At 46.7% G+C, this 15,083-nt stretch overlaps 1 protein-coding gene across 4 annotated transcripts in view; it reads left to right on the top strand.

The window, feature by feature from the left end:
* The window catches only part of LOC140422747 (rho guanine nucleotide exchange factor TIAM2-like), a 586,909-nt gene that overhangs the window by 368,609 nt on the left and 203,217 nt on the right, over positions 1–15,083 (top strand). For all 4 annotated transcript variants that reach the window (XM_072507702.1, XM_072507695.1, XM_072507699.1 and 1 more), the window contains 3 exons: positions 2,112–2,190; positions 8,442–8,534; positions 11,045–11,293. In XM_072507702.1, the coding sequence (XP_072363803.1) occupies positions 2,112–2,190; positions 8,442–8,534; positions 11,045–11,293 (421 nt within the window). The remainder of the gene's footprint in view (positions 1–2,111; positions 2,191–8,441; positions 8,535–11,044; positions 11,294–15,083) is intronic.

The following is a 15,083-nucleotide window of genomic DNA, read 5'->3' as shown; positions in this document are numbered from 1 at the left end:
CACAAGCTGTTCCAAAAAGCCCTCCTGTAAACATTCAATGAATTCCCTTTCTTTGGGTCCACTGGCAACATTATTTACCCAGTCCACCTGCATATTGAAGTCCCCCATGATCACTGTGACCTTGCCTTTCTGACATGCCCTTTCTATTTCACTTTCTATTCACTTATATATATATCCCCAATTCTTCCCTCCACATCCGGAAGCAGCAGTCGCTCCAGCGGGGTGTATCCCAGCAATCTAGGGAACCCCTTCCAGATCTTTTGTGCAAAGTCCCTAACCTGTAGATACCTAAACTCACTACCCCTCGGCAGCTCTACCGTCTCCCTTAGCTGCTCCAGACTGGCGAACCCTTCCTCCAAATACAAATCCCTCACCTTGACCAGCCCTACTTCCCTCCACCTCCTGTATACACTCTCCATCCCCCCCGGCTCAAACCCATGATTCTCGCACAGCGGCGTTAGCATCGACATCCCTTCCACCGTAAAATGTCTCCTCAGCTGATTCCATATCTTCACTGTGGACTGCACCACTGGGCTCCCCGAATACCTACTCGGAGCCATTGGCAATGCTGCCGTCACCATAGCCCTTAAACTAGACCCCTTCCAAGATTCCTCCTCCATCCTAACCCACTTTACTACTTCCCCTTCCCACCACCGCCGCACCTTGTCCACATTCGCCGCCCAATAATAATGAAGCAAGTTTGGCAATGCCAACCCCCCCTGCTGCCTCTGCCTCTGTAGCAGGGTCTTTCCTACCCTCGGCACCTTGTACCCCCCATCGGCGACTCCGAGCTGATATGTCCTGAGGGTCTTGGCAGATTGACCACCACGATAGTGTTCACCATACCAAGTCAGAGATGATTGTGTCCACTTTCCGGAAAAAGGCCTTTGGTATAAAGATCGGAAGAGCCTGAAAGATAAACAAGAACCTCGGCAGAATATTCATTTTCTCCACTTGGAACCTCCCCACCAACGTTAAGTGCAGTGTATCCCACCTCTTAAGATCCTCCCTGGCCTCCTCCACCAGCTTCGTTAAGTTCCACTTATGGAGCCCCGTCCATTTCCTCGCAACCTGAATCCCCAAGTACCTAAACCTATCCCTCGCTACCATAAATGGCATCCCCCGAAATTAGCCCGTTGTGCCAGCTCATTCAGTACAGATATTTATATACACACCCATTTCTTAAAGGTACTCTCACATGACAGCTTTCACCATGCACTCCGTGGCTGCTTTCTCCATATGAGGGGAGTTGTGTGCAGCTCCTGGCATGTTTGTTACAGAGCTGAACTTCAAGCCTTGCATCCTATTCCTTACTAACAGTATTTTGTTTCCACTCTCATCTCGCTCCATTGTCAGTGAAATCCTTACAATTACCTTTGGAAGCTCAATACCCTTGTTGCTAACCTCCTCCCTTCACTCCCCTTACATTCCCATGTCATCCAAACATCTGCCCAAATCCTGCCCTGCAGTAATCCTGCTTTCCCATCAACACCCACACTGACCCTCCATTGCTGAAGGCATTGAATAAAAAATTATTTTCCTTAATTGACAAATGGCTCACTCCCACCATGGATCTGCATATTTCTGTGGTTCTTTGCAACCTCTATACCTCTGGCTCTCATTTCCATTTTGTCTCCCTCTACTTAACTGTTGGTTTCACCCTATGCTATCTCAATCCTTCCTTCAGGAACTCCCATCCTTAGCCTCTCCGTCTGTCCACTTCTCTCCCCATCTTCCAAAACTATCTCAAATTCCAGCTCTTTGAGCAAGCTCTTGATCACTTCTCCAAGTTGACCCCTGAGGCCTTAGCATCCATGGATAAGTGGTAAGTTATGGATATTTTCTACCTTAAAGGCAAGTACAAAATATGCCACATTTCCAATTTCTTAATTTGGAATGAATGCTGCATATATTCAACTCATCCTAACTTGGGTACTTTTATGGAAAGGTAGTTACCTGATTCTGAAATGTAATTTGAACATTTGTGATCACATGGATCTCCCCTGTAGAGAGAGCATCTAGAATCTTGCAATAGATTTTTGTTCCTACCAAGCTATTTCCTAATTTTTAAATGCAATGTAGCTTGATATTTTCTCTCTTTATCGGTGCAGTTATTTGATGAAATAGAAATCACCATGATGAATATTTATCACATACATCTTGAGAGGAGAGGAACTGAAACAGCCTTTGGTAAGTTGTTAAGATTACGATTAGCACTTTGTCAATTTTTCCAATTTAGTTTAAAAAAGGCTACCTAAATGTGAAAAGCAACCTCCAACAGTTCTCTCATACTCTTGTTTTATTACCTCAAGATATACTATTTCAGTGTTAATAAATGGAAATGATACTATTTTGGATATGGTCTTTGGGCACCTTTGGGAGAGGTAAAGCACATTTTGGGATTTTTAAAAAATCATAATTTTTATTCTCCTGTTTCACATTTTCCCCCAAATTTACACCCAACAATAAACAATAATCAGTAATGAATGTAATGTCAATCCCCATATCAATAACAACGATCCCATCCTCCCATCAAACCCCAGACATTGGCCCGCGTGTTAACATAAACAAATGACAAAAAAGAATCAGGAATCACCCATAGTCACCATTAACGCATACAGTCCCCTCCCCCAACCTTCCCAGCCCCCAACCCCCCTCATGTTCGATGTGATCCAATTCTCGAAAGTGCAGAATGAATAACGGCCATGAATTGTAGAACCCATCCATCCTTCCCCTCAGTTCAAATTTGACCTTTTCAAGCGTTACGAATTCCAGCAGGTCCCCCCGCCACGCCAGAGCACAGGGTGCAGAGGTTGATCTCCACCCTAACAGGATCCGCCTTCGGACAATCAACGAGGCAAAGGCTACGACATCTGCCTCCGCGCTCGTTTCCAACCCCAGCTGGTCCGACACCCTGAATATGGCCTCCCGAGGGCCCGGGTCCAGTTTCACGTGCACCACTTTAGAGACATTTTGGGATTTTTTAAAGTAAAAGTGTGTACAAAGTGCATAAACTGATTGGAACTGTCAAGCTATCAAAGAACTGTCAAAAAACACAAGGTGAGTTGGCACAGAAAGGTTAAGGGCAAGGATTGGTGGGTGGGGGCATGGGTTGGCATTAGTTTGCACTACATTGGCTCAGGGCTAAAAGGAACCTTGGAACATGGGCGGAATAGGAGATATGAGAGGTATGGAGGGGAGATAAAGGGTCAAGGGATACCATTGAGGGTAAGAGCAGCTATGCGGGGGGGGGGAGGGGAGGTGTAGAGTGGCATGGGCTGGCATAGTGAGTATGAGGGACCATAGGGAGTGGGTGGGTGGCAGGTGTTGGCTTAGATTGCCATAAATGGGATATGGGGATTTTATGGGAGGGGAGGGGAATCTGTTTTTAGTTTTAATCTTAGAGTACTGGGCCACAGAATCAGGCCTTCACCCAGCCTGCCTCCAGACCCGGCTGCTTCTGCATTTGTTTCTGGGTGGCAGACCTGCCTTCCAATCAGAAAATCCCAACAGCGAGCGGCGATTTTTAAAGGTTGGTTTGCAGATGGGAATTGTTCCGGCTCTACACAGCAGACCTGGAGGTAAAAACCTGGGCCACAGTGTTCCCTGGGCTCAGTTACTACCAAGATGCCTGTTAAAAGAAATGCTGCGTGAAACACCCAGTTGGAAATACCATATAAGGAAAGAAAGAGGCAACATTGCCATGTTTAAAGCTCTGAAAAACCACTCTGGTTTGTTTTCCTCCTGATACAGATTGCTGAGGTGTTCTTGTCCTTGCATTTCAGTGCAATCTGCTTATCTCAACATGCCAAATGTTTATCATCCATGGTGTTAACCTTTAGATATCCTTCAAATTTCTTATGAAGCTAGCCTGTGAACAATATCCTAAGTGCAGATGACAAAATTTGTCTTTATAAAGTATTTATAACTTGTAAAATGTTCCAAGATGATTCAGTGAAATTATATCAAACAACATTTGACAATGAACAATATAACAAGATATTAGGACAGATAACCGAAAGCTTGGTCAAACAGGTAGGTATCTTGTTGGAGGAGATTGAGATACAGAGGCAGAGAGATTTATCAATGAAATTCCAGACCTTATGGCTTCCTCGGCAAGGCATCCATTGGGGCAACGATAACAATTAGGAATACGCAAGAGGCCGGAATTGGAGGTGTGCCGAGATCTTGGAGGGATGGAAAAAGTTACAGAGATTGTGGCAGGGTGGGGTGAGGAGAGATGTTTGAATGGGTGTGCCCATGCAGCAATTTGAAAACAAGGTTGTGAATTTATAAATTACACTTTGCCACACCTGAGGGTAGTAGGCTTTGGTTCAATACAACAAAGGCGATGGGCCCTGGCAACATCCAGGGCGTAAAGACTTGTGCTCCAGAACTAGCTGCTGTCCTAGCCAAGCTGTTCCAGTAAAGCTACCACACTGGCATCTACCCAACTGTCCAAAATTGTCCACAAATGTCCTGCCCACAAAAAGAGAACAAATTAAATCCAGCCAATTAACGCCCTATCAATCCACTCTCAGTTCATTGTCAAAGCGATGGAACTTATCACAACAGTGTAACCAAGTGGCACTTGCTCACCGCTGCTCAGATTATGTTCTGCTGGCTCCTGACCTCATTACAGCCTTGGTCCAAACAAGGATGAAGGAGCTGAACTTGTGAGATGAGATGAGAGTGACTGTCCTCGACATCGGGCAGTATTTGACCAAGTGTGGCATCAAGAAGCCTTAGAAATACTGAAGTCAATGGGAATCAGAGGGTAAACACCCCACTGTTTGGAGTCATACTTAGCACAGAGGAAGATGGCTGTGGTTGTTGGAGATTCATCTCAGCTCCAGGACATTGCTGAAGGAGTTCCTCAGGATAGTGTCCTAGGTCCAACCATCGCCAGCTGCTCATCAATAATCGGCCCTCCATAATAAGGTCAGAAGTGAGGATGTTCGCTCATGGTTACACAACATTCAATACCTTTTGTGACTCCTCAGATACTGGGGAAGACTGTGTCCATATGCAGCAAGACATGCACAATATTCAGGCTTGGGCTGAGAAGTGGCAAACACCCTTCGTGGCAATGGCCATCTCCAACAGGAGAGAATCTAACCATCTCCCCTGATCATTCAATGATATTACCATTGCTATAACTCCCACCATTAACGTCCTGGGAGTTATCATGGACCAGAAACTAACCCAGACCAGCCATATAAATACTGTGGCTAAAAGAGCAGGTCAGAGATGGGGAATTCTGCAGAAAGTAACTCACCTACTCACTTCCTATAGCCAGTCCACCATCTACATGGTGCATGTCAGGAATGTAATGAAATACACTCCATTTGCCTGGCTAAGTGTGACTTCAACAACACTCAGACACTGAACCCTGCCCAGGACAAAGCAGCCTACTTGTTCGGCACCCCATCCACGATCTTACACAATCACTCCCTCCACCATTGGTGCACAGTGGGCAGCAGTGTACCTTTTGCACTGCAGCAATCGCCAAGCATCTTCGAGAGAACTTTCCAAACCCAGACCTCAAGGACATGAACCTCTGTGCATGAGATGTATGAGTAACCTACCACATGCAATTTCCCCTCCACGACACACACCACCCTGACTTGGAACTATACCACTGTTACTTCATTGCCATTGGATCAAAATCCTGGAACTCCTTTCCTAACAACACCATGGGAATACCAGATGGACTGCAGCAGTTCAAGAAGGCGGGAGAAGATATGTGGTTGTGGGTCAAACAGGAGGTTTTTAAAAATTCATTTATGGGATGTGGGCATCGCTGGTCAGGCCAGCATTTATTGCCCATCCCTAGTTGCCCTTCAGAAAGTGGTGGTGAGTTGACTTCTTGAACCGTTGCAATCCTTGAGGTGCAGGTATACCCGCTGTGCGGTTAGGGAGGGAGTTCCAGGATTTTGCCCCAGGAGGGGAACCTGCAGGTGGTGGGGTTCCCAGGTATATGCTGCTCTTGTCCTTCTAGATGGTAGCGATTGTGGGTGAGGAAGGAACCTTGGTGAGTTACTGCAGTGCATCTTGTAGATGGCACACACGGCTGCCACTGTTCGTCAATGGTGGAGGGTTTGAATGTTTGTGGAAGGAGGAGCAATCAAGCAGCTGTTTTTTTCAGGATGGTGTCAAGCTTCTTGAATGTTGTTGGAATGCACTCATCCAGGAAAGTGGAGAGTATTTGATTACACTACTGACTTGTGTCTTGTAGATGGTGGACAGTCTGGGGGGGGGGGGGGGGGGGGGGGTGCGTCAGGAGGTGAGTTACTCACCATAGGATTCCTACCCTTTGACATGCCCTGGTCGCTACAGTATTAATATGGCTAGTCCAGTTCAGTTTCTGATCAATGGCAACCCCCAGGATGTTGATTGTGGGGGATTCAGCAATGGTAATGCCATTGAATGTCAAGGGGTGGTGGTTAGATCCTCTCTTGTAGGTCATTGCCTGGCACTTGTGTGGCACAAATGTAACTTGCCACTTATCAGCCCAAGCCTGGATATTGTCCAGGTCTTGCTGCATTTGGACATGGACTGTATCATTATCTGAGGAGTCACGAATAGCGCTGAACATGGTACAGTCATCTGCAAACATCCCTATTCTGACCTTATGATGGAAGGGAGGTGATTCATGAAGCAGCTGAAGATGGTAGACACTGAGGAACTCCTGCAGTGATGTCCTGGAGCTGAGATGATTGACCTCCAACCATCACAACCATCTTCCTTTGTACCAAGTATGACTTCAACCAATGGAGAGTTTTCCCCCTGGTTCCCATTGACTCCAGTTTAGCTAGTGCTCCTTGATGCCATACTCGGTCAAATGCTGCCTTGATGTCAAGGGCAGTCACTCTCACCTCTCCTCTGGCATTCAGCTCTTTTGCCCTAGTTGGAACCAAGGCAGTAATGAGGTCATAAGCTGAGTGACCCTGGCAGAACCCAAACTGAGTGCCTGTGAGCAGGTTAATGCTGAGTAAGTGCCGCTTGACAGCACTGTTGATGACTCCTTCCATTACTTTGCTGATGATGGAGTAGACATAGGATGGTAATTGGTTGGGTTTGATTTGTCCTGTTTCTTGTGTACAGGACACACCTGGGCAATTTTCCATATTGCCGGGTAGATGCCAGTGTTGTAGCTGCACTGGAACAGCTTAGCTAGAAGCATGGCCAGTTCTGGAGCGCAAGTCTTTAGTACTATTGCCGGGATATTGTCAGGGCCCGTAGCCTTTGCAGTATCCAGTGCCTTCAGCCATTCCTTGAAGTTATCAACCCCTTTCAGCCACAACTGTTCTGTCTATTGATTTACTGGCTTTTCTTCTGAGAGCTGGGGTTGTTTTCTTTTGAGCTGAGAAGGCTGAGGGGGGGGACCCGTTCAAGGTGTACAAAATTATGACTCACTTAGATAGAGTAAATATGAAGGAACCTTTCCCCTTTGTAGAGGAGTAAATAACCAGGAGGTATAGATTTACAGTAAGGGGCAGGAGATTTAGAGGTGACTTGAGGAAAAGGTTTTTCTTACACAGGCCCGTGGGAATCTGGGACTCGTTGCTTGAAAGGGTGGTAGAGGCGGGAACTCTCACAACATTTAAGAAGCATTTAGATGAGCACCTCAAGTACTGTAGAATACAAGGCTACGGACCAAGTGGAAAATGGGATTAGAATTGATAGATGCTTGATGTCTGGTACAGGCATGATGGGTTGGAGGGTCTCTTTTTGTGCTGTAAAATTCCATGATTCTATATACTGATGGGCAGTATTGAACAGAAGAATAGCTTGTGGGCAGGGATCTCGTCACCTACTCTTGAGAAACTTGGCCAAAATAGTAGCCGCTCACTCATGTGTAAAATTAGTTGCTCCAACGATCTTCTGTAATTTTGGTGATGTGAGAGGTGCTTTTATTACATTTAGGATTTCTGGAATTCAAGGGATTCCTGCATGTAAGCAATTCGAGGTTGAAATGGTGGATGAAAAGCAAATATACCACATTACCCAAAATGAAATCTCTTTTTCTAAACATGTATCAAAGTTATACATTTTAAGGAAACCCTTTAACTCTATGTGTTTAAAAGTTAATATATTGATACAGTTTTAGTATTTTTTATTAACTTGTGGCTGTTGTGTTTGCAGAAGACTTTCTGGCTTGCAACCTGAAAGTGCATGGCAATGCCTCCACCTTAAAGCAACATATTTTGTTTGAATTTTGGGTGGGACAGCAAGTTGATGCATTTTTCAAATGTTTGTGATTCAGAAAATACAATAATATTAATGTAATTCATATTGCTGCAATTTTGTATTTTCATGATAGTTTATTTTGCGTACAATATTTAACACTAGATATTTACTATTTGCTCCTAAGCTGATACTTTTGCAACATTTTCTTGGTGCGAGAAATTAACTCATTTTGCTTCACTCTTTGAAAGGTTTTGCTGTTGCTGGTCAGCTTGATGGAAAGCAGCAATCCAATTCTTTGTTTGTGAGTGATGTTCTTCCTGGTGGATTGGCCTATAGAGAAGGTAATTATTATGTGTGTGTATTTGTATATGTTATATATGTGTATGTGCCTTCTGAAGAGGTGGATTTTAGTGCTGGCATTAATGGTGTACTCCACTTTGCCACCCAGTGCTTACCTATACTGTTCATAGTTGTCCTGTTATCCTTGCAGGGAAAAATGTCAATGCGTTTCTGAGTGAGGCCAAGACTGCCTTTGACTATGATGCCCCCATATAATTAGTTTGCTGTAACTCATTGGGTGTGATTCGGCTCTTCCGCCCCACCCGGCATATTAGCCAGCGGCATGGTTTTGTGTGCCCTGCACCCTCCGTTGCCAGGAAATGTGCCATCGGCAGGGCTGGGAGATACTACTGACAGGAAGGGCCAGAAAACATTGGTCATTGTCTAAGTTCACATGTGACTGACTTCTGGGCAAGCTGCCAAAGAGCAATAGGCAACATGCTGTATATTCATATATTTTGTGAATTGGTTATGTGAACTTGTTGCTTTGTTATCAGACTGTTTATCCGACAGATGCGACTCAGCAAAACTTTCCTCCCAATTAAATATTGGGAAGACTCGAGCCATTCTTTCGCTCCCGCTCCAAACTCTGTTCCCCAGCTACCAACTCCATCCTTCCCCCTGGAAACATTCTGAGATTAAACCAGTCTGTTTTCAACCTTGAAGTCATATTTGATCCCAAGACAAGCTCTCCTGGCTATGCCATTACAAAGACTGCCTATTTCTGCCTCTAGCATTGCCCAGCCCTGCCATAGCTCGTCTTCTGCTGAAACCCTTGTTCATGCCTTTGTTCCCTCTAGACTTGACTTCCAGCACATATTCTACCTTCCGTAAGCTTGAGATCATCCAATAGTCTTTTCTCTGTGTCTTAACTCACAGCAAGTCTCATTCTCATATCACTCCAGTGTCCATTGAATTACGCTGGTTTCCAGACATGCAACATCTTGACTTTAAAATTCTTAGGCTTGTTTCAAATTCCTCCATTGTCTTACCCTTCCCTACCTCGGTAATCTCCTCCATAGAGTCAGAGAGGTTTACAGCATGAAAACTGCCCGACTTGCCCATGCCACCCGGTTTTTACCACTCATCCCAATTGCCTGCATTTGTACCATAACCCTCGATACCCAGCTTTCCCATATAAAGGTCTAAATGATTTTTAAAAGGCAAAATTGTGCCCGCCTCTACTACTGCCTCTGGCAGCTCGTTCCAGACACTCACCATCCTCTGTGTGAAACAATTGCCCCTCTGGACCCTTTTGTATCTCTCCCCTCTCGCCTTAAACCTATGCCCTCTAGCTTGGACTCCCCTACCTTTGGGAAAAGATGTTGACTATACAACTTATCTATGCCCCTCATTATTTTATAAACCTCTATAAGTTCACCCCTAAGCCTCCTACTCTCCAGGGAAAATCCAGCCAGTCTATCCAGCCTCTCCTTATAACTCAGACCATCAAGTCCCGGTAGCATCCTAGTAAATCTTTTCTCACTCTTTCTAGTTTAATAATATCCTTTCTATAATAGGGTGACCAGAACTCCAGCTCCACATCCCTCCATGTCATCCTCTAATTCCGGCCTCATTTACATTCCCAATCATAATTCCTCTGCCCTTGATTATCATGCCTTCAGTTGTCTGGGCCTCGAGCTTTGGATACGCTTCCCACATCTCTCCTTACTCTACCTTGCTTTTTGAAATAATAATAATAATCTTTATTATTGTCACAAGCAGGCTTACATTAACACTGCAATGAAGTTACTGTAAAATCCCCTAGTCACCACACTCCGGCGCCTGTTCAGGTACACTGAGGGAGAATTCAGAATGTCCAATTCATCTAACAAGCACGTCTTTCGGGACTTAGGGAGGAAACCGGAGCACCCGGAGGAAACCCACGCAGGCACTGGGAGAATGTGCAGACTCCGCATAGACAGTGACCCAAGCGGGAATCGAACCTGGGGCCCTGGCGCTGTGAAGCAACTGTGCTAATCACTGTGCTACCCTTAATACACTCAAACCGTTCCTCTTTGATCAAGCTTTTGGTGATCTGACCTAATACCCCTGTATAGGGCTTGTGGTCATACTATATGTCTTTTGTTATGCTTCTGTTGAAGGCACTATATAAATCTAATTTTTTTTTAAATCAATTTTTCCTGTGAGGGTGTCTGGTTTACACCATGTGATGTTGTGGTTCAGATATTTGAAATTCCTGTGGTATCTCCTTGTAGGTAGGCTTGTAAGAAACCTAGCGGAAATTTAAAAAAATAACGCTGAATAGCGCTTTCAAAAAGTTGAGGTTAATGTACTTGTGCAGAATTCCTATTTTTGCCACAACTTGTATGGTGTAAAGATTCTCTACTGGTCATATTAATGATTTCATTCATTTAAACAGAACATTTTTAAAAAGAGAAATGATTAAACAAATAGGAAATATACAGTATGTTAGCTAAGGTCCAGACGCAGGGTAAATTGATTGTTTGGAAGACCTTCTGAGTACTGTTACTTTTTTTCTTTTTCTAAGGTGCCCGAACTGGAGATGAGATCTTGGTAATAAATGGTGAAATGGTTGCTAATCTACACCATGCATCTATCGAATCGTTGTTTGCAGAGAACCACTTAATATTGACGATCAGGAGGTTGTCATTAGACTGCAGCCAAATGTCGACAGAATGCAATGACTCATTAAACCACATGACTGTCCCACCTCCTCCTGACCAATCAAAATTGCTGGAGGAGTTTATTGACAACCTCCTCCTTCCTGTTCCTTCTGGTGAGTTTTGGGTTTCTTTGTAATTACAAAGCTGAGTCATGTTTTAAAGAAATTACAGTGTACTTTCAGTGAATTAGTGATATTTCAGAGAGCGGGTGATTCTGGGCTCACCTTCGAATCTAAATAACAGCTTAGTGATCAATGTTTGTCTGCCAACGGTCCTCTTGGTTGTTGTCTGTAAAGTAAAGTCGCCATAGTCCCAGATGACCATAAGCTGCTTTCCCCTTTGAGGGGGAGAGCTGACTGGCGATGATTTAACCTGAGGATCTCCACACCTCGGGCGAGGGGCAAGACAGAGATTTCATGAATAACCTCAGCTGGTACAGGAATTGAACCCACGCTGTTGGCCTCGCTCTGCATCTCAAACCTGTAGTCTAGCCAATTGAGGTAAACCAGCCCCCGGTCTGTACAATATTTTGATAAATAGCTTCTGCCACTTGTTCCTCTGCTTCTCTGTTGCAAAGAGAAGCTTGCAGTGGGAACAGTATGGTGCATATTGCTGGCATCGTGCAGGAATTAACCCTGTAACTTTTTTAAAGTATTTTATTCAAGGCATTTTCACATAAACAAAGAAAAGTAGAAGAACAACCAAACAACAATATAAACAACCCACACCCACTCCCCACCCTGCTCCCCCTATATCGCCCCCTTCTCCCATCCTGCCATCCCCATTTTGACTCCCTTACATCCCCCCTTCCCCTATTCTGACCCCTCAATCCTCCTTAAAGAAATCAATAAACAGCTTCCACCTCCGAGTGAACCCAATATCCGACCCCTTCAGGACCAAAGAACAAAGAAAAGTACAGCACAGGAACAGGTCCTTCGGCCCTCCAAGCCCGTGCCGAGCATGCTGCCCGACTAAACTACAATCTTCTACACTTCCTGGGTCCGTATACCTCTATTCCCATCCTATTCATGTATTTGTCAAGATGCCCCTTAAATGTCACTATCGTCCCTGCTTCCACCACCTCCTCCGGTAGCGGGTTCCAGGCACCCACTACCCTCTGCGTAAAAAAACTTGCCTCGTACATCTCCTCTAAGCCTTGCCCCTCGCACCTTAAACCTATGCCCCCTAGTAATTGACCCCTCTACCCCAGGGAAAAGCCAACTCGACCTTCTCTAGCCTCAGGAATTCCACCAGGTCATTCACCCATACATACCCCTGCATTCGGCGGCTCTGAGTCACACCACCCGAGCAAGATCCCTCTCCGGGCAATCAGGGAGGCAAAGGCCAAAACATCGGCCTCTCTCACCCCCTGGACACTCGGGCCTTCTTACACCCCAAATATCGCCACCTCTAGACTCTGGGCCACCTTCACCTCCAGCACCTCTGGCATCACGTCCGCGAACCCCTGCCATGTCCAAAGAATGTGGCCGTGATTTGTGGACCACCCCGTGCACCTGTCTTCTACCCCCGAAAAAAACGTCGTCATCCGTGTTACCGTCATATGTGCTCTATGAATTACATTAAACTGAATGAGGCTTAACCTCACACACGACAAGGACACATTCATCCTCTGCAGAGCCTCAGCCCATTTCCAGGTCTCCACCTCCCCTCCCAGCTCCTCCTCCCACTTACGCTTTATGTCCCCAAACAGGGCCCCCTCCATCAACTCGTTATAGGCTTTGGGCACCTTCCCCTCCCCTATCTTCTCCTCCATCAGTACCTTATCCTGCAACCCAAGGGGCGGCAGCCCAGGGAGGACGGTACTTCTTTCTTTACAAAATCCCAGACCTGCAGGTACCTAAAACCGTTCCCCCGGGCGTCTCGTATTCCTCCTCCAAGTTCTCCAGCTTGCGAATCTGCCCCCTATAAACAATTCGCCAAATCACTCAACCCTTGTGTGTCGCCACTCCCAAACCTCGCACACAGCACCTTCGGCGCAAACCTACGGATGTCACAGATCAGTGCACATACCGAGGCACCCTCCAAACCCAAATGCTGCCTCCACTGCCCCACATCCTTAAGGCTGACACCACCACTAGCCGGCGAGAACAGCAGAGGTACTGACAACAACGCCCTTAGACTCGTTCCCCTACACAAAGCCGCCTCTATTCGACCCCTCCCCCACCACCCATTTCCTGGTCATGGCGATGTTCGTCGCCCAGTAACAGTTCATTATGTTCGGCAGCGCCAGCTCCCTCCTCCTCGCCCTCACTCCAGAAAAACCAGGAGGCCTTTCTCGTGCACACAAACCCAGAGATCAGGGGCTGGATTCTCCGCCGTCGGGATGCTCCGTTTTGCCGGCAACCCGGGGGTTTCCTGACAGCGTGGGGCTGTCCCTCAATGGGAAACCCCATTGACCAGCCGGCGTAACGGAGCATCCCGTCGGCGGGATGAACCTGAAATGTGGTGCGGCGGGGCGGATAATCCACTCCCTGTGCATTGACCTGTTTGAAGAACATCTAGGGGATAAAGATTAGAAGGTTCTGAAACACGAGCAGGAACCTTCGCAGCACCACAACTTTTACTGTCTGCACCCGTCCCACCAGCTAAAATGGCAGCACATCCCACCTCTTAAAGTCCCCTTTCATCTGCTCCACCAACCGAGTCACGTTCAGCTTGTGCAGTTGTGCCCAGCTCTGCATCACCTGGATGCCCAAGTATCTAAACCTCACTCTCATTACCTTGAACAGCAGCTCCCCTAATCTCCTCTCCTGCCCTCTAGTCTGAATCGGGAACAACCCGCACTTTCCCATATTCAACTTGTAGTCTGAGAACCGGGCAAATACCTCCAGAATCCCCAGAATGCCCCCGATACTGCCCAATGGGCCCGAAATGTACAGCAGCAGGTTGTCTGCATACAGCGAGACCCTATGCCCCCCACCCCCCGTACAATCCCTCTCCAATCCTCCCAACGCCCTAAGCACCAATGCCAGCGGTTCTATCGCCAAAGCAAAGAGCAACGGGGAGAGCAGGCACCCCTGCCTCATTTCCCAATGCAACCCAAAATACCCCAAACTCATTCGGTTCATCCGCACACTTGTGATGGTGCCTTGTATAGCAACCGGACCCAGTCGACAAACCCCTGCACGAACCCAAACCGCCCCAGCATCTCCCACAAGTATTCCCACTCCACCCTGTCAGAAACACCTTCTCCACGTCCGTCACCACCACCCTCTCCACTTCCTGTTCCTCCGAAGGCATCATAATTACGTTGAGCAGCCTCGTCACATTCGCCGGCAACTGCGTCCCTTTCGCGAAACCCGTTTGATCCTCACCTATCACCCCTGGGATGCAGTCCTCGATTCGCGAAGCCAGCACCTTCACCAACAACTTGGCAGCTATGTTCAATAACAATATCGTGCGGTACGATCCACACTGCTCCGGATCCGTGTTGTTTTTCAATATCAGGGAGATGGAAGCCTGCAACAATGTAGGGAGGAGTTCCCCCTCTCACTTGCCTCATTATATACGCCCTTACCAGCAGTGGCCCCAGGGTCCCTCCAAACTTTTTATAAAACTCCACTGGACCTGGGGCCTTCCCTGCCTGCATCGCCCCCGTTCTCTCCATCACCTCCCTCAGCCTCATTGGGCCCTCAAATCCCTGCACCAACTCCTCCTCTACCTTGGGGCACTCCAGCCCATCCAGGAACCACCACATTCCGCCCCCACTTCCACCCCCCCAAAACCCATATAGCCTCCTATAAAAGTCTCAGAAACACGCCATTCACCCCCTCCAGGTCCAACACCCTACCAATATCATCCTTTATGAAATGTTTACCCTGCCAATCTCCTTCGCCACCTCTTGCTTCCTCAGCTGGTGGGCCAACATTCTACTCGCCTTCT

Source organism: Scyliorhinus torazame, chromosome 1, assembly GCF_047496885.1.
Source record: "Scyliorhinus torazame isolate Kashiwa2021f chromosome 1, sScyTor2.1, whole genome shotgun sequence".
Taxonomy (NCBI): domain Eukaryota; kingdom Metazoa; phylum Chordata; class Chondrichthyes; order Carcharhiniformes; family Scyliorhinidae; genus Scyliorhinus; species Scyliorhinus torazame.
This window is presented reverse-complemented; position numbering and strand designations above follow the sequence as displayed.